The 22,048-nt window shown below is 40.0% G+C and overlaps 1 protein-coding gene across 3 annotated transcripts in view; it reads left to right on the forward strand.

Moving 5' to 3' along the window:
* The window catches only part of LOC139549495 (protein FAM168A-like), a 57,764-nt gene that overhangs the window by 29,468 nt on the left and 6,248 nt on the right, over nucleotides 1-22,048 (forward strand). For all 3 annotated transcript variants that reach the window (XM_071360055.1, XM_071360056.1, XM_071360057.1), the window contains one exon: nucleotides 10,966-11,046. In XM_071360055.1, the coding sequence (XP_071216156.1) occupies nucleotides 10,966-11,046 (81 nt within the window). The remainder of the gene's footprint in view (nucleotides 1-10,965; nucleotides 11,047-22,048) is intronic.

Raw genomic sequence — 22,048 nt, forward strand, 5'->3', positions numbered from 1 at the left:
ATGACATGGTGGTTATACGAGGCTGCTATACTAAGTCTACTAATGATAATGACATGGTGGTTATACGAGGCTGCTATACTAAGTCTACTAATGATAATGACATGGTGGTTATACGAGGCTGCTATACTAAGTCTACTAATGATAATGACATGGTGGTTATACGAGGCTGCTATACTAAGTCTACTAATGATAATGACATGGTGGTTATACGAGGCTGCTATACTAAGTCTACTAATGATAATGACATGGTGGTTATACGAGGCTGCTATACTAAGTCTACTAATGATAATGACATGGTGGTTATACGAGGCTGCTATACTAAGTCTACTAATGATAATGACATGGTGGTTATACGAGGCTGCTATACTAAGTCTACTAATGATAATGACATGGTGGTTATACGAGGCTGCTATACTAAGTCTACTAATGATAATGACATGGTGGTTATACGAGGCTGCTATACTAAGTCTACTAATGATAATGACATGGTGGTTATACGAGGCTGCTATACTAAGTCTACTAATGATAATGACATGGTGGTTATACGAGGCTGCTATACTAAGTCTACTAATGATAATGACATGGTGGTTATACGAGGCTGCTATACTAAGTCTACTAATGATAATGACATGGTGGTTATACGAGGCTGCTATACTAAGTCTACTAATGATAATGACATGGTGGTTATACGAGGCTGCTATACTAAGTCTACTAATGATAATGACATGGTGGTTATACGAGGCTGCTATACTAAGTCTACTAATGATAATGACATGGTGGTTATACGAGGCTGCTATACTAAGTCTACTAATGATAATGACATGGTGGTTATACGAGGCTGCTATACTAAGTCTACTAATGATAATGACATGGTGGTTATACGAGGCTGCTATACTAAGTCTACTAATGATAATGACATGGTGGTTATACGAGGCTGCTATACTAAGTCTACTAATGATAATGACATGGTGGTTATACGAGGCTGCTATACTAAGTCTACTAATGATAATGACATGGTGGTTATACGAGGCTGCTATACTAAGTCTACTAATGATAATGACATGGTGGTTATACGAGGCTGCTATACTAAGTCTACTAATGATAATGACATGGTGGTTATACGAGGCTGCTATACTAAGTCTACTAATGATAATGACATGGTGGTTATACGAGGCTGCTATACTAAGTCTACTAATGATAATGACATGGTGGTTATACGAGGCTGCTATACTAAGTCTACTAATGATAATGACATGGTGGTTATACGAGGCTGCTATACTAAGTCTACTAATGATAATGACATGGTGGTTATACGAGGCTGCTATACTAAGTCTACTAATGATAATGACATGGTGGTTATACGAGGCTGCTATACTAAGTCTACTAATGATAATGACATGGTGGTTATACGAGGCTGCTATACTAAGTCTACTAATGATAATGACATGGTGGTTATACGAGGCTGCTATACTAAGTCTACTAATGATAATGACATGGTGGTTATACGAGGCTGCTATACTAAGTCTACTAATGATAATGACATGGTGGTTATACGAGGCTGCTATACTAAGTCTACTAATGATAATGACATGGTGGTTATACGAGGCTGCTATACTAAGTCTACTAATGATAATGACATGGTGGTTATACGAGGCTGCTATACTAAGTCTACTAATGATAATGACATGGTGGTTATACGAGGCTGCTATACTAAGTCTACTAATGATAATGACATGGTGGTTATACGAGGCTGCTATACTAAGTCTACTAATGATAATGACATGGTGGTTATACGAGGCTGCTATACTAAGTCTACTAATGATAATGACATGGTGGTTATACGAGGCTGCTATACTAAGTCTACTAATGATAATGACATGGTGGTTATACGAGGCTGCTATACTAAGTCTACTAATGATAATGACATGGTGGTTATACGAGGATGCTATACTAAGTCTACTAATGATAATGACATGGTGGTTATACGAGGCTGCTATACTAAGTCTACTAATGATAATGACATGGTGGTTATACGAGGCTGCTATACTAAGTCTACTAATGATAATGACATGGTGGTTATACGAGGCTGCTATACTAAGTCTACTAATGATAATGACATGGTGGTTATACGAGGCTGCTATACTAAGTCTACTAATGATAATGACATGGTGGTTATACGAGGCTGCTATACTAAGTCTACTAATGATAATGACATGGTGGTTATACGAGGCTGCTATACTACGTCTACTAATGATAATGACATGGTGGTTATACGAGGCTGCTATACTAAGTCTACTAATGATAATGACATGGTGGTTATACGAGGCTGCTATACTAAGTCTACTAATGATAATGACATGGTGGTTATACGAGGCTGCTATACTAAGTCTACTAATGATAATGACATGGTGGTTATACGAGGCTGCTATACTAAGTCTACTAATGATAATGACATGGTGGTTATACGAGGCTGCTATACTAAGTCTACTAATGATAATGACATGGTGGTTATACGAGGCTGCTATACTAAGTCTACTAATGATAATGACATGGTGGTTATACGAGGCTGCTATACTAAGTCTACTAATGATAATGACATGGTGGTTATACGAGGCTGCTATACTAAGTCTACTAATGATAATGACATGGTGGTTATACGAGGCTGCTATACTAAGTCTACTAATGATAATGACATGGTGGTTATACGAGGCTGCTATACTAAGTCTACTAATGATAATGACATGGTGGTTATACGAGGCTGCTATACTAAGTCTACTAATGATAATGACATGGTGGTTATACGAGGCTGCTATACTAAGTCTACTAATGATAATGACATGGTGGTTATACGAGGCTGCTATACTAAGTCTACTAATGATAATGACATGGTGGTTATACGAGGATGCTATACTAAGTCTACTAATGATAATGACATGGTGGTTATACGAGGCTGCTATACTAAGTCTACTAATGATAATGACATGGTGGTTATACGAGGCTGCTATACTAAGTCTACTAATGATAATGACATGGTGGTTATACGAGGCTGCTATACTAAGTCTACTAATGATAATGACATGGTGGTTATACGAGGCTGCTATACTAAGTCTACTAATGATAATGACATGGTGGTTATACGAGGCTGCTATACTACGTCTACTAATGATAATGACATGGTGGTTATACGAGGCTGCTATACTACGTCTACTAATGATAATGACATGGTGGTTATACGAGGCTGCTATACTAAGTCTACTAATGATAATGACATGGTGGTTATACGAGGCTGCTATACTAAGTCTACTAATGATAATGACATGGTGGTTATACGAGGCTGCTATACTAAGTCTACTAATGATAATGACATGGTGGTTATACGAAGCTGCTATACTAAGTCTACTAATGATAATGACATGGTGGTTATACGAGGCTGCTATACTAAGTCTACTAATGATAATGACATGGTGGTTATACGAGGCTGCTATACTAAGTCTACTAATGATAATGACATGGTGGTTATACGAGGCTGCTATACTAAGTCTACTAATGATAATGACATGGTGGTTATACGAGGCTGCTATACTAAGTCTACTAATGATAATGACATGGTGGTTATACGAGGCTGCTATACTAAGTCTACTAATGATAATGACATGGTGGTTATACGAGGCTGCTATACTAAGTCTACTAATGATAATGACATGGTGGTTATACGAGGCTGCTATACTAAGTCTACTAATGATAATGACATGGTGGTTATACGAGGCTGCTATACTAAGTCTACTAATGATAATGACATGGTGGTTATACGAGGCTGCTATACTAAGTCTACTAATGATAATGACATGGTGGTTATACGAGGCTGCTATACTAAGTCTACTAATGATAATGACATGGTGGTTATACGAGGCTGCTATACTAAGTCTACTAATGATAATGACATGGTGGTTATACGAGGCTGCTATACTAAGTCTACTAATGATAATGACATGGTGGTTATACGAGGCTGCTATACTAAGTCTACTAATGATAATGACATGGTGGTTATACGAGGCTGCTATACTAAGTCTACTAATGATAATGACATGGTGGTTATACGAGGCTGCTATACTAAGTCTACTAATGATAATGACATGGTGGTTATACGAGGCTGCTATACTACGTCTACTAATGATAATGACATGGTGGTTATACGAGGCTGCTATACTAAGTCTACTAATGATAATGACATGGTGGTTATACGAGGCTGCTATACTAAGTCTACTAATGATAATGACATGGTGGTTATACGAGGCTGCTATACTAAGTCTACTAATGATAATGACATGGTGGTTATACGAGGCTGCTATACTAAGTCTACTAATGATAATGACATGGTGGTTATACGAGGCTGCTATACTAAGTCTACTAATGATAATGACATGGTGGTTATACGAGGCTGCTATACTAAGTCTACTAATGATAATGACATGGTGGTTATACGAGGCTGCTATACTAAGTCTACTAATGATAATGACATGGTGGTTATACGAGGCTGCTATACTAAGTCTACTAATGATAATGACATGGTGGTTATACGAGGCTGCTATACTAAGTCTACTAATGATAATGACATGGTGGTTATACGAGGCTGCTATACTAAGTCTACTAATGATAATGACATGATGGTTATACGAGGCTGCTATACTAAGTCTACTAATGATAATGACATGGTGGTTATACGAGGCTGCTATACTAAGTCTACTAATGATAATGACATGGTGGTTATACGAGGCTGCTATACTAAGTCTACTAATGATAATGACATGATGGTTATACGAGGCTGCTATACTAAGTCTACTAATGATAATGACATGATGGTTATACGAGGCTGCTATACTAAGTCTACTAATGATAATGACATGGTGGCTATACTAAGTCTACTAATGATAATGACATGGTGGTTATACGAGGCTGCTATACTAAGTCTACTAATGATAATGACATTACTCATTATTATAATGATAGTAATAAGAAGATCAAGAAAATTGAACATTATTATTATTATTATTATTATTATAAATATTATTTTTCTGACCAAAAAATCGAAGTAATACCAGAGAGGCCGCTCTACCCCTAAAAACAGTGTGAAGCCTTTATTTCAGCATAGCTAAGATTGTTTATCCAACATGTTGTGGTTGACAAGCCTCACAGAATCAGTAAGCTATAAAACAAACACTCAAATAGAAGCAGGATGTGTCTTATTTCTAATGAAATTGATGATTTATAAAGCCAGGCGTATTTAACAGAAAGGCTATTGATTATAGACCTAATTCGGTTGGTTTTCTCTCCTCACTTTTCTTAGACAGTTAAGGCAAGGGCTGTTTTCTCGTCTCCTCGTTCTGCTGCCTCCACCACATTGTTCTCAACACCAATATGCTGGGTAACTTTGCTATTCCGCAACATGGTAAACAGCGCACTGAAGTGTTTCTGAACCGCGGACAGCAACCGCTATCTAACGCGGGAGAAAGGGCATTTGTTCAAATAATATCATTTGTATTAGTGTTGCATCATTGTTCTTACATAATATAACTATAATTACATAATATACCTATAATTACATAATATAACTATAATTACATAATTATAATTACATAATATAACTATAATTACATAATATAACTATAATTACATAATTACATAATATAACTATAATTACATAATTTAACTATAATTACATAATTATAATTACATAATATAACCTTAATTACATAATATAACTATAATTACATAATATAACTATAATTACATAATTACATAATATAACTATAATTACATAATATAACTATAATTACATAATATAACTATAATTACATAATTACATAATATAACTATAATTACATAATTTAACTATAATTACATAATTATAATTACATAATATAACTATAATTACATAATATAACTATAATTACATAATAACTATAATTACATAATTATAATTACATAATATAACTATAATTACATAATTATAATTACATAATATAACTATAATTACATAATATAACTATAATTACATAATATAACTATAATTACATAATTACATAATATAACTATAATTACATAATATAACTATAATTACATAATTACATAATATAACTATAATTACATAATTTAACTATAATTACATAACTATAATTACATAATATAACTATAATTACATAATATAACTATAATTACATAATAACTATAATTACATAATTATAATTACATAATATAACTATAATTACATAATTATAATTACATAATATAACTATAATTACATAATATAACTATAATTACATAATATAACTATAATTACATAATTATAATTACATAATATAACTATAATTACATAATATAACTAATTACATAATTATAATTACATAATATAACTATAATTACATAATATAACTATAATTACATAATATAACTATAATTACATAATTATAATTACATAATATAACTATAATTACATAATTATAATTACATAATATAACTATAATTACATAATTATAATTACATATAACTAATTACATAACTATAATTACATAATATAACTATAATTACATAATATAACTATAATTATAATTACATAATATAACTATAATTACATAATATAACTATAATTACATAATTATAATTACATAATATAACTATAATTACATAATATAACTATAATTATAATTACATAATATAACTAATTACATAATATAACTATAATTACATAATTATAATTACATAATATAACTATAATTACATAATATAACTAATTACATAATTATAATTACATAATATAACTATAATTACATAATATAACTATAATTACATAATATAACTATAATTACATAATTATAATTACATAATATAACTATAATTACATAATTATAATTACATAATATAACTATAATTACATAATTATAATTACATATAACTAATTACATAACTATAATTACATAATATAACTATAATTACATAATATAACTATAATTATAATTACATAATATAACTATAATTACATAATATAACTATAATTACATAATTATAATTACATAATATAACTATAATTACATAATATAACTATAATTATAATTACATAATATAACTATAATTACATAATATAACTATAATTACATAATTATAATTACATAATATAACTCTAATTACATAATATAACTATAATTACATAATTATAATTACATAATATAACTCTAATTACATAATATAACCATATCCAATTAGAGTGATGGACTGTACCATCCCCACGGCCTCCACAATGGATCAGTCCACTCAGACAGGCGTGAATCAGACAGGTGTCTTGTACACCATTATAATTATATATACTCGACTAAAGAAACCGTGGTCGACCAACAGCCTATCGACCAAACAATTGACCAGTCGATTAAATGGGTTCAGCCAAAACACATCTTCCGGTAGGAATCAACTCCTTAAGATTCCGAATTTTTGAAACGGAGGAGACTGATAAGTTACCGTGTTTCCGAGAACGCAAACACTTGCATCTTTGATAGCAAGCAACCGAGGGGCGCAGTATAGGTAGGTTCGGCCATCAGGCAGACAGGCCTAGTGCACGGTTCTGACTATCTGCAATCAAAGCTGTATCTCGCAATGGGATGCTGTATTTCACAATATCTTGGCTTGTAATGTCTCGCGTCTTCAGTAAAGCAGAGCCTGTCATCAATGAATAGGCTAGGATATTCTACATGCAACAGACCCAAGACTGAACACACTGACATCGTTAGCGAGGAGAAAGAGCAGGTGAGCCAGCTGGACTGGGATTTTCATTTGAAGAAGAAAAAAAGAGGGAACATTTTCTTCTCAACGTTAAGGATCCCAATTTTGTTTATGAGTTTGAACATTTAAACGTTTACGCCCCACAATCCCTACGCCGACAGCAGACGTTCAGGAAGTGGCCTGTTCAGATCTATCAGTCCCCTGTACAACCATCTGATGGGTCAGAGACTGACTTTGGAGATGGTATGACAGCCATTCACTATAACAGGGTTATGACAGGCCTGTATATCACAGTGTGATGCTACCATTCACTATAACAGGGTTATGACAGGCCTGTATATCACAGTGTGATGCTACCATTCACTATAACAGGGTTATGACAGGACCTGTATGTCACAGTGTGATGCTACCATTCACTATAACAGGGTTATGACAGGCCTGTATGTCACAGTGTGATGCTACCATTCACTATAACAGGGTTATGACAGGACCTGTATATCACAGTGTGATGCTACCATTCACTATAACAGGGTTATGACAGGACCTGTATATCACAGTGTGATGCTACCATTCACTATAACAGGGTTATGACAGGACCTGTATATCACAGTGTGATGCTACCATTCACTATAACAGGGTTATGACAGGCCTGTATGTCACAGTGTGATGCTACCATTCACTATAACAGGGTTATGACAGGACCTGTATATCACAGTGTGATGCTACCATTCACTATAACAGGGTTATGACAGGACCTGTATATCACAGTGTGATGCTACCATTCACTATAACAGGGTTATGACAGGCCTGTATGTCACAGTGTGATGCTACCATTCACTATAACAGGGTTATGACAGGACCTGTATATCACAGTGTGATGCTACCATTCACTATAACAGGGTTATGACAGGACCTGTATGTCACAGTGTGATGCTACCATTCACTATAACAGGGTTATGACAGGCCTGTATATCACAGTGTGATGCTACCATTCACTATAACAGGGTTAAGACAGGCCTGTATATCACAGTGTGATGCTACCATTCACTATAACAGGGTTATGACAGGCCTGTATGTCACAGTGTGATGCTACTATTCACTATAACAGGGTTATGACAGGACTGTATGTCACAGTGTGATGCTACCATTCACTATAACAGGGTTATGACAGGCCTGTATGTCACAGTGTGATGCTACTATTCACTATAACAGGGTTATGACAGGCCTGTATGTCACAGTGTGATGCTACTATTCACTATAACAGGGTTATGACAGGACCTGTATGTCACAGTGTGATGCTACCATTCACTATAACAGGGTTATGACAGGACCTGTATGTCACAGTGTGATGCTACCATTCACTATAACAGGGTTATGACAGGACTGTATGTCACAGTGTGATGCTACCATTCACTATAACAGGGTTATGACAGGCCTGTATGTCACAGTGTGATGCTACCATTCACTATAACAGGGTTATGACAGGGCCTGTGTGATGGGACTGAGTGTGATATCTATCAGAATGTATGACTGTCCCCAACCACACAGCTGTCACCTCCACATACCACACACACACAGCAACATGGATGCTGCCTGTGTGTCATGCTTCTTCTCTCTCTATCCACCCATCTCTCTCTCCATCATTCCTCTCTCCATCTCTCTCCATCTCTCTCTCCATCCCTCTCTCTCTTTCTCTCTCATCCATCCCTCTCTCTCTCTCCCTCTCTCCATCCCTCTCATTTCTCACCTTCCTCCCACACAGTGTAATCACTGAAAAGATAAACAATTCCTTGTCTCGTTAGTGGTTATACTGGAGGTTGTAATGTCTGCTAATTGGTGAGCCGATTAGCCGTCTGTTTCATCTCATCATTACACTTACACACACACACACACACTTACACACACACACACTTACACACACACACACACACTTACACACACACACACTCTGGTTCCAGTTGTCTGGTTGTGTGAAACACAATGAAGACAGATGAACAGCCAGAACCACTGTTCGACATGCTGTAGTATCCTGGTGTGCACCATGTTCTACTGTCTACACACACACAGGTGTTTACTCAGCAGGAGAGCTCTCCCCCTCCTGCTGTGTGTGTTAAAACCATATGCATACACACTGTAAGACCGAGAGATAATCTTGTATATACACACACCCACAGGTCGTCCTATGTCAATGTTTACAACTCTACATTCACCCCAAAGTGTGTTGTATGTCAATGTGTGTGTTGCGTTCCTCCCAGAATGTGTTGTATTACAGTTTGTGTGTGTGTGTTGCGTTCACCCCAGAGTGTGTTGTATTCCAGTGTGTGTGTGTTGCGTTCACCCCAGAGTGTGTTGTATTCCAGTGTGTGTGTGTTGCGTCCGCCCCAGAGTGTGTTGTATGACAGTGTGTGTGTTGCTTTCACCCCAGAGTGTGTTGTATACCAGTGTGTGTGTTGCTTTCACCCCAGAGTGTGTTGTATGACAGTGTGTGTGTTGCGTCCGCCCCAGAGTGTGTTGTATGACAGTGTGTGTGTTGCGTCCGCCCCAGAGTGTGTTGTATAACAGTGTGTGTGTTGCGTCCGCCCCAGAGTGTGTTGTATGACAGTGTGTGTGTTGCGTTCACCCCAGAGTGTGTTGTATGACAGTGTGTGTGTTGCGTCCGCATACATAGGTTCGGTTTGCTTCGAGCTGAACTCGTCTAGGCGAAGTGAATATCTGCTCCCATACTCCCTTAAAATACCTTCACTAGAAAAACAAGAAAGATGTTTAGTGTTTGTCCCTCTTGAGACCCCATACCAACAACATACGCAGTAGCACTTCCTCAAAATAGTCAGAATCAATCTAAGATAAATCAAGAAATATGTCATTAATGTTGATGTTTTTGCCGAGGAGGTCTTAGTCGGAAAATTGTGCGTCTAAGATGTTGGGTGCAGTGTTTCTCAAGTGAAAAAAATGTGTTGTCTCTCGTTGAATGAAAACAAACACTTCATTGAAGAATCCATACTGTTGACCAATCACATGGACTTCGGCTCACCTTCAAGAAAAAAAATTGTGTTCACGAACAGCCGGAAAAAAACTTTTGCCGAAGACTAAAACGAACAAAAACGCTGTCAAATTCTCATCATATATGAACTGTTTCAAACTGTTTCAGATGGGAAGCTTGCGGAGGCCTTAAGACTCTCTCTTGTCCTCTGTCTGTAGGCTACCCAGGAGGTTACCCCACTGCTGCTCCAACCTACACACCCAACCTCTACCAAACGGGTAGTCCAGGGTACCCACCAGGTAAGAACATACGCACACACCTAACCTCTACCGAACAGGTTTGTCCAGGGTACCCACCAGGTAAGAACACACACAACTTCTACCAAACATGTAGTCCAGGGTACGCACTGGGTAAGAACACACACACACAGGTATAAAGCGGCTTATCGCAGTGGTTATTAACAATTCCATAAATCATCACCTAGCTATACTTGAGGCTTATAGCAGTGACACTTGTAGCTGTCAGCTAGCTCTAGGAGGTAGGGTTACTGCTGGAGCTGTCAGCTAGCTCTAGGAGGTAGGGTTACTGCTGGAGCTGTCAGCTAGCTCTAGGAGGTAGGGTTACTGCTGGAGCTGTCAGCTAGCTCTAGGAGGTAGAGTTACTGCTGGAGCTGTCAGCTAGCTCTAGGAGGTAGGGTTACTGCTGGAGCTGTCAGCTAGCTCTAGGAGGTAGGGTTACTGCTGGAGCTGTCAGCTAGCTCTAGGAGGTAGGGTTACTGCTGGAGCTGTCAGCTAGCTCTAGGAGGTAGGGTTACTGCTGGAGCTGTCAGCTAGCTCTAGGAGGTAGGGTTACTGCTGGAGCTGTCAGCTAGCTCTAGGAGGTAGGGTTACTGCTGGAGCTGTCAGCTAGCTCTAGGAGGTAGGGTTACTGCTGGAGCTGTCAGCTAGCTCTAGGAGGTAGGGTTACTGCTGGAGCTGTCAGCTAGCTCTAGGAGGTAGGGTTACTGCTGGAGCTGTCAGCTAGCTCTAGGAGGTAGGGTTACTGCTGGAGCTGTCAGCTAGCTCTAGGAGGTAGAGTTACTGCTGGAGCTGTCAGCTAGCTCTAGGAGGTAGGGTTACTGCTGGAGCTGTCAGCTAGCTCTAGGAGGTAGGGTTACTGCTGGAGCTGTCAGCTAGCTCTAGGAGGTAGAGTTACTGCTGGAGCTGTCAGCTAGCTCTAGGAGGTAGGGTTACTGCTGGAGCTGTCAGCTAGCTCTAGGAGGTAGGGTTACTGTTGTAGCTGTCAGCTAGCTCTAGGAGGTAGAGTTACTGCTGGAGCTGTCAGCTAGCTCTAGGAGGTAGGGTTACTGCTGGAGCTGTCAGCTAGCTCTAGGAGGTAGGGTTACTGCTGGAGCTGTCAGCTAGCTCTAGGAGGTAGGGTTACTGCTGGAGCTGTCAGCTAGCTCTAGGAGGTAGAGTTACTGCTGGAGCTGTCAGCTAGCTCTAGGAGGTAGAGTTACTGCTGGAGCTGTCAGCTAGCTCTAGGAGGTAGAGTTACTGTTGTAGCTGTCAGCTAGCTCTAGGAGGTAGGGTTACTGCTGGAGCTGTCAGCTAGCTCTAGGAGGTAGAGTTACTGCTGGAGCTGTCAGCTAGCTCTAGGAGGTAGGGTTACTGCTGGAGCTGTCAGCTAGCTCTAGGAGGTAGAGTTACTGCTGGAGCTGTCAGCTAGCTCTAGGAGGTAGAGTTACTGTTGTAGCTGTCAGCTAGCTCTAGGAGGTAGGGTTACTGCTTGAGCTGTCAATCTGCTCACTTTGGGTCTCAATTTACTGCTGCAAATTAGTATAGTAGAATATTTGGTTGTGCATTAGCAGTTTTTCTCTCATGTCAGTCACTGATAGTTACTCAATTAGCCCATGTCAGCAAACATAATTAGATTAGTAAGTTAGTCTAGCTGCCAGGATCTCTAAACTTAGTAATCATCAGGGTCGAATTCCCTGCCGATGGTTCCTCATTGATTTTGGCACTCAATGTGTGTGGGGAGGGGGTATGGTGTAGGTACGCACAGACACACAAGCAACTGTGGCCCCTCATGATGAGTTCAGCTTTTTTGTGGAACCCACCCCCATCAAAGTTGCCCATCCCTGCTCTAGGTAAGAGGTAGGAGGTAAAGGCATTGCTGGCCAGTATATATTCTGAAGGTCTCAGAGTGAACGTGACTGTAGTCAGACTGACAGGCTCACTGGTGGAAGGGTCTGTCCCTCGGTCTGTCTTCACAGCAGTTGGGCCAGCAGTGGTCCTCATGCTCCACACACACATACACACACTGTGTTAGTGGAAAAGCAGGCCCATTAGACTAGAACATCAGTGTGTGTGTATGGTGTTCGGGTGATTCAGTGTCAAAGGTTTGGCGGAGAATGTTCCGTTGTTTGGTAGTAATCTAAAGCCACCCTGATGAAGACAGCTTCCTGTTGAAACGTTGGTGAATATAAATGAACAGCTTCCTGTTGAAACGTTTGTGAATATAAATGAACAGCTTCCTGTTGAAACGTTTGTGAATATAAATGAACAGCTTCCTGTTGAAACGTTGGTGAATATAAATGAACAGCTTCCTGTTGAAACGTTGGTGAATATAAATGAACAGCTTCCTGTTGAAATGTTGGTGAATGTAAATGAACAGCTTCCTGTTGAAACGTTGGTGAATGTAAATGAACAGCTTCCTGTTGAAACGTTGGTGAATGTAAATGAACAGCTTCCTGTTGAAACGTTGGTGAATGTAAATGAACAGCTTCCTGTTGAAACGTTGGTGAATATAAATGAACAGCTTCCTGTTGAAACGTTGGTGAATGTAAATGAACAGCTTCCTGTTGAAACGTTGGTGAATTTAAATGAACAGCTTCCTGTTGAAACGTTGGTGAATATAAATGAACAGCTTCCTGTTGAAACGTTGGTGAATATAAATGATTGCGTCGGAGCTACTAGTGGCATTTCCTTTTTTTTTTTTTTTTTTTAATCTAAAGCTAACATAACCTTGTCTCGTCTCCACCTTCTGGCCCGTCTCCACCTTCTGGCCCTAGTGAATCTCTGGTGGGTTACATGAGGACTTCATGTTTTCAGCACTAGACTTCAACGTTCTGAATAGACTACGCCCTCAAGTCAATTTCAGAGGGCAGCGTCGTGATTAATACATTGTCCACATACTATTCATTCATCCATGGCCTTCAGACTGGACACAATAACACAGATTGGTATCGGCTGTACGCTGATGTTGCCTTTCAGAGCTGGTTGACGGTGATGCATACTGGAGCTCCTCAGCATCTCTCTCTTTGTTTCTGTGTCCTTGGCTCTGTATTCTAGAAGCCTCTAAGCAGAGCAGCACTTTCCTGTATGACCTTCATCTGCCCCCTGGTGGTTCTAACGGAGTACTACACAAAGGTATACAGTTGAAGTCGGAAGTTTACATACACCTTAGCCAAATACATTTAAACTCAGTTTTTCACAATTCCTGACATTTAATCCTCGTAAGAATTCCCTGTTTTAAGTCAATTAGGATCACCACTTTATTTTAAGAATGTGAAATGTCAGAATAATAGTAGAGAGAATGATTAATTTCAGCTTTTATTTCTTTCATCACATTCCCAGTGGGTCAGAAGTTTACATACACTCAATTAGTATTTGGTAGCGTTGCCTTTAAATTGTTTAACTTGGGTCAAACGTTTTGGGTAGCCTTCCACAAGCTTCCCACAATAAGCCGGTGTAACTGAGTCAGGTTTTAGGCCTGCTTGCACGCACACGCTTTTTCAGTTATGCCCACAAGTTTTCTATAGGATTGAGGTCAGGGCTTTGTGATGGCCACTCCAATACCTTGACTTTGTTGTCCTTAAGCCATTTTGCCACAACTCTGGAAGTATGCTTGGGGTCAGTGTTCATTTGGAAGACCCTTTAACATCCTGACTGATGTCTTCAGATGTTGCTTCAATATATCCACATAATTTTCCTTCCTCATGAAGCGCACCAGTCCTTCCTACAGCAAAGCACCCCCACAACATGATGCTGCCACCCCCGTCCTTCACTGTTGGGATGGTGTTCTTCGGCTTGCAAGCCTCCCCCTTTTTCCTCCAAACATAACGATGGTCATTATGGCCAAACAGTTCTATTTTTGCTTCATCAGACCAGAGGACATTTCTCCAAAAAGTACAATCTTTGTCCCCATGTGCAGTTGCAAACCGTAGTCTGGCTTTTTTATGGCAGTTTTGGGGCAGTGGGTTCTTCCTTGCTGAGCGGCCTTTCAGGTTCTGTCGATATAGGACTCGTTTTACTGTGGATATAGATACTTTTGCACCTGTTTCCTCCAGCATCTTCACAAGGTCCTTTGCTCTGGGATTGATTTGCCCTTTTCGCACCAAAGTACATTCATCTCTAGGAGACAGAACATGTCTCCTTCCTGAGCGGTATGATGGCTGCGTGGTCCCATGGTGTTTATACTTGTACTATTGCTTGTACAGATGAACGTGGTACCTTCAGGCATTTGGAAATTGCTCCCAAGGATGAACCAGACTTGTGGAGGTCTACAATTCTTTTCTGAGGTCTTGGCTGATTTCTTTTGATTTTCCCATGATGTCAAGCAAAGAGACACTGAGTTTGAAGGGAGGCCTTGAAATACATCCACAGGTACACCTCCAATTGACTCAAATTATGTCAATTGGCCTATCAGAAGCTTTTAAAGCCATGACATAATTTTCTGGAATTTTCCAAGCTGTTTAAAGGCACAGTCAACTTAGTGTTTGTAAACTTCTGACCCACTGGAATTGTGATACAGTGAATTATAGGTTAAATAATCTGTAAACAATTGTTGGAATAATTACTTGTGTCATGCACAAAAAAAGATGTCCCAACCGACTTGCCGAAACTATAGTTTGTTAACAAGAAATGTGTGGAGTGGTTGAAAAACGAGTTTTAATGACTCCAACCTAAGTGTATGTAAACTTCCGACTTCAACTGTAGATCAGGGGTCTCCAACAGGTTGAGCTACCAGTAACTCACAGCCAATATATGAGTAGCTTGCCAAACAATTCTGAAAATACATTACATTTTTTATCTATTCCACTGAAAACTGTCATAAACAAATCTCACAAGTATCAGACAACGCAAGCTCACAGTTTCTATGTAATTTACGCAACGTTGACATTATCCCACCCTTGGTTAGCCACTAAAGCCAAATCTAACACAATATCTGCCAATTCATTTCCAGCAATATTGACCCTGGCTGTCTGTGTGGTATGTGCGTTTGTCTATTTATTTTATTTGACCTTTATTTAACTAGGCAAGTCAGTTAAGAACAAATTATTATTTTCAATGACGACCTAGGAACACCGTCTGTAGCCAGTTGGTGTGAGTTGACAGATACATCCCCAAATCCTTCTTAATTAAACGTTTACTGCAAAGTTATTATACCTGCACATTCCTCACTCGCTAGATGTGCAAGAAGGATTACTTTAGGATAGGATAAAGTAATCCTTCTAACCCCCCCCCCCCTTAAAAGAGTTAGATGCACTATTGTAAAGTGGTTGTTCCACTGGATATCATAAGGTGAATGCACCAATTTGTAAGTCGCTCTGGATAAGAGCGTCTGCTAAATGACTTAAATGTAAATGTAATGTAAATGTAATGTGAATGTAAATGTAAATGCAATTAAAGGGCTCCCGAGTGACGCAGCATCTCAGTGCAAGAAGCATCACTGCAGTCCCTGGTTCGAATCTAGGCTGCGTCACATCCGGCCGTGATTGGGAGTTCCAATCACGGCGCAGTGTTGTCCGGGTTTGGCTGGGGTAGGCCGTCATCGTAAATAAGAATTTGTTCTTAACTGACTTGCCTAGTTAAATTTAAAATAAAATATGAATGTTAGTTTTCTTCCAGACCAAAATAAAATTGTGTTCTGATGTGATTTAAGCATTGACATGGAGTCAGAACATCTCCCCAAAACAATTCTCTGTGAACGATTGTAATTTTGAGAGTGAAAAACAAAACAAAATCTAAAACCAGGAACATTTTAACTGAACATAATTTGGGGGAAATCCCAGATTGTATAGGCTCCCCTTAGTTATTTATGAACCATTATTTTACCACGTATATTGACAGAAAACCGTACACTACTTTCTCTTGTACACTAAGGACCCAGGGGAGAGGAGAAGAGAAGAATGTGCCTATTTGAAAGCTAGAAAATATGTTGTAGCTCGGGACATGTTTCATTTTTAAAAGTAGCTCTCATGCTAGAAAAGGTTGTAAACCCTGTTATAGAGTAGTCAGCTGCCCCCTGGTGGTTCTATCAGAGTACTACACAGAGTAGTACACAAGTTAGCTGCCCCCTGGTGGTTCTATTAGAGTAGTACACAAGTCAGATGCCCCCTGGTGGTTCTATCAGAGTACTACATATAGAGAACAACACATGCCAGCTGCTCCCTGGTGGTTCTATTAGAGTAGAACACAAGCCAGCTGCCCCCTGGTGGTTCTTTTAGAGTAGATCACAAGCCAGCTGCCCCCTGGTGGTTCTATTAAAGTAGAACACAAGCCAGCTGCCCCCTGGTGGTTCTATTAAAGTAGAACACAAGCCAGCTGCCCCCTGGTGGTTCTATTAAAGTAGAACACAAGCCAGCTGCCCCCTGGTGGTTCTAGCAGAGTACTACACTTAAAGTACTACACAAAGGTATGGAGTAGGGTTGAACGGCAGGAACCCGGTTTGCGAGATTTACTGCCCAAAAACCACTCCCGTTTCCCGGGATAAATAACTGCGAGAAACCTGTAAATTATAATAAATTATATCAACAGCATGACGTGAAATGGAACTGTTAAATTACATGCAATGTCTAAATCTTGCCTCTGCGTTCTTCTCTCTGCAAGATCAATCATCAACGCTCATTTTGGGGACAGACAGCTCATCTCATTTTGGGGACAGACAGCCCATCTCATGTTGGGGACAGACAGCTCATCTCATTTTGGGGACAGACAGCTCATCTCATTTTGGGGACAGACAGCCCATCTCATGTTGGGGACAGACAGCTCATCTCATGTTGGGGACAGACAGCTCATCTCATGTTGGGGACAGACAGCTCATCTCATATTGGGGACAGACAGCTCATCTCATATTGGGGACAGACAGCTCATCTCATTTTGGGGACAGACAGCCCATCTCATGTTGGGGACAGACAGCCCATCTCATGTTGGGGACAGACAGCCCATCTCATGTTGGGGACAGACAGCCCATCTCATGTTGGGGACAGACAGACAGCCCATCTCATGTTGGGGACAGACAGACAGCCCATCTCATGTTGGGGACAGACAGACAGCCCATCTCATGTTGGGGACAGACAGCTCATCTCATCTCATGTTGGGGACAGACAGCTCATCTCATCTCATGTTGGGGACAGACAGCCCATCTCATGTTGGGGACAGACAGCTCATCTCATGTTGGGGACAGACCGCTCATCTCATGTTGGGGACAGACAGCCCATCTCATGTTGGGGACAGACAGCCCATCTCATGTTGGGGACAAACAGCTCATCTCATGTTGGGGACAGACCGCTCATCTCATGTTGGGGACAGACAGACAGCCCATCTCATGTTGGGGACAGACAGCTCATCTCATGTTGGGGACAGACAGCCCATCTCATGTTGGGGACAGACAGCTCATCTCATATTGGGGACAGACAGCTCATCTCATATTGGGGACAGACAGCTCATCTCATATTGGGGACAGACAGCTCATCTCATATTGGGGACAGACAGCTCATCTCATGTTGGGGACAGACAGCTCATCTCATATTGGGGACAGACAGCCCATCTCATGTTGGGGACAGACAGCCCATCTCATGTTGGGGACAGACCGCTCATCTCATGTTGGGGACAGACAGCTCATCTCATGTTGGGGACAGACAGCTCATCTCATGTTGGGGACAGACCGCTCATCTCATTTTGGGGACAGACAGCTCATCTCATTTTGGGGACAGACAGCTCATCTCATGTTGGGGACAGACAGCTCATCTCATATTGGGGACAGACAGACAGCCCATCTCATGTTGGGGACAGACAGACAGCCCATCTCATGTTGGGGACAGACAGCCCATCTCATGTTGGGGACAAACAGCTCATCTCATGTTGGGGACAGACCGCTCATCTCATGTTGGGGACAGACAGCCCATCTCATGTTGGGGACAGACAGCCCATCTCATGTTGGGGACAGACAGCCCATCTCATGTTGGGGACAGACAGCTCATCTCATGTTGGGGACAGACAGCCCATCTCATGTTGGGGACAGACAGCCCATCTCATGTTGGGGACAGACAGCCCATCTCATGTTGGGGACAGACAGCCCATCTCATGTTGGGGACAGACAGCCCATCTCATGTTGGGGACAGACAGCCCATCTCATGTTGGGGACAGACAGCCCATCTCATGTTGGGGACAGGCAGCCCATCTCAGTATAGAGCGCAGTTCACAATGCATGTAGACGATCATCTCATCATGGTAACTTGTTTTGTGACAGGTTGACCTACATTTGCTGCAGCATGGTCTATGCTTCAGTAATATAAGGACCGAATACACGTCTAATTTATACATCTCCATCTGGCTTATGAGAGTCACCTTATTTTTTTATTGTAAAATATATATATTTTTTGCAGCTGCAGAGTTTTAAAACAGCTTATCCCTCCAATATTGTTGTGTTGAATTACAGCATGCGCGAGCAGGTTCTGTCTCCAGCAATTCCATTCAAATTGCTTTGGAATGGGGTATTGGGTGTAGATTTGTTATTAATCCTGGAATGGGGTATTGGGTGTAGATTTGTTATTAATCCTGGAATGGGGTATTGGGTGTAGATTTGTTATTAATCCTGGAATGGGGTATTGGGTGTAGATTTGTTATTAATCCTGGAATGGGGTATTGGGTGTAGATTTGTTACTAATCCTGGAATGGGGTATTGGGTGTAGATTTGTTATTAATCCTGGAATGGGGTATTGGGTGTAGATTTGTTATTAATCCTGGAATGGGGTATTGGGTGTAGATTTGTTACTAATCCTGGAATGGGGTATTGGGTGTAGATTTGTTATTAATCCTGGAATGGGGTATTGGGTGTAGATTTGTTACTAATCCTGGAATGGGGTATTGGGTGTAGATTTGTTATTAATCCTGGAATGGGGTATTGGGTGTAGATTTGTTATTAATCCTGGAATGGGGTATTGGGTGTAGATGTGTTACTAATCCTGGAATGGGGTATTGGGTGTAGATTTGTTATTAATCCTGGAATGGGGTATTGGGTGTAGATTTGTTATTAATCCTGGAATGGGGTATTGGGTGTAGATTTGTTATTAATCCTGGAATGGGGTATTGGGTGTAGATTTGTTACTAATCCTGGAATGGGGTATTGGGTGTAGATTTGTTATTAATCCTGGAATGGGGTATTGGGTGTAGATTTGTTATTAATCCTGGAATGGGGTATTGGGTGTAGATTTGTTACTAATCCTGGAATGGGGTATTGGGTGTAGATTTGTTATTAATCCTGGAATGGGGTATTGGGTGTAGATTTGTTACTAATCCTGGAATGGGGTATTGGGTGTGGATTTGTTATTAATCCTGGAATGGGGTATTGGGTGTAGATTTGTTATTAATCCTGGAATGGGGTATTGGGTGTAGATTTGTTACTAATCCTGGAATGGGGTATTGGGTGTAGATTTGTTATTAATCCTGGAATGGGGTATTGGGTGTAGATTTGTTATTAATCCTGGAATGGGGTATTGGGTGTAGATTTGTTATTAATCCTGGAATGGGGTATTGGGTGTAGATTTGTTATTAATCCTGGAATGGGGTATTGGGTGTAGATTTGTTATTAATCCTGGAATGGGGTATTGGGTGTAGATTTGTTATTAATCCTGGAATGGGGTATTGGGTGTAGATTTGTTATTAATCCTGGAATGGGGTATTGGGTGTAGATTTGTTACTAATCCTGGAATGGGGTATTGGGTGTAGATTTGTTATTAATCCTGGAATGGGGTATTGGGTGTAGATTTGTTATTAATCCTGGAATGGGGTATTGGGTGTAGATTTGTTACTAATCCTGGAATGGGGTATTGGGTGTAGATTTGTTACTAATCCTGGAATGGGGTATTGGGTGTAGATTTGTTACTAATCCTGGAATGGGGTATTGGGTGTAGATTTGTTACTAATCCTGGAATGGGGTATTGGGTGTAGATTTGTTATTAATCCTGGAATGGGGTATTGGGTGTAGATTTGTTATTAATCCTGGAATGGGGTATTGGGTGTAGATTTGTTATTAATCCTGGAATGGGGTATTGGGTGTAGATTTGTTATTAATCCTGGAATGGGGTATTGGGTGTAGATTTGTTACTAATCCTGGAATGGGGTATTGGGTGTAGATTTGTTATTAATCCTGGAATGGGGTATTGGGTGTAGATTTGTTACTAATCCTGGAATGGGGTATTGGGTGTAGATTTGTTATTAATCCTGGAATGGGGTATTGGGTGTAGATTTGTTATTAATCCTGGAATGGGGTATTGGGTGTAGATTTGTTATTAATCCTGGAATGGGGTATTGGGTGTAGATTTGTTATTAATCCTGGAATGGGGTATTGGGTGTAGATTTGTTATTAATCCATTTTTGGATAAAGCTGTAACGTAACAAAATGTGGATAAAGGGAAGGGGTCTGAATACTTTCCAAATGCTGTGTGTGTGTGTGTGTGTGTGTGTGTGTGTGTGTGTGTGTGTGTGTGTGTGTGTGTGTGTGTGTGTGTGTGTGTGTGTGTGTGTGTGTGTGTGTGTGTGTGCATACATACAGTGCATTCGGAAGGTATTCAGACCCCTTGATGTTTTCCACATTTTGTTACATTACAGCCTTATTCTAAAATTGAAACGTTGTTTCAATGAAACGTTCTAAAACGTTGTTTTAGAAACGGCACTGGGCCCCAAAACGTTGTTTTAGAAACGGCACTGGGCCCCAGAACGTTGTTTTAGAAAGGGCAAAGCTCTCAGTATAGTAATGCAGGTCTTTTAGATATTGTACACATGAAATTGTGCCTTTTCAAACCTTTATCCGCAACGTTACATTCCAGTTACCTCTCCGTCCATTCTTCAGGTGACACAACACTAAATGAGGGATACATAGTATATTGAAAGCATGGAGTGCTTCCACACAGGAAGTTCCAGACACTTGTAGAATCTATGCCGAGGTGCACTGAAGTTGTTCTGGCGGCTCGTAGTGACCCAACGCCCTGTTAAGACACTTTATGTTGGTGTTTCCTTTATTTTGGCAGTTACCTGC

This window comes from Salvelinus alpinus, chromosome 22 (assembly GCF_045679555.1).
Source record: "Salvelinus alpinus chromosome 22, SLU_Salpinus.1, whole genome shotgun sequence".
Classification (NCBI taxonomy): Eukaryota; Metazoa; Chordata; class Actinopteri; order Salmoniformes; family Salmonidae; genus Salvelinus; species Salvelinus alpinus.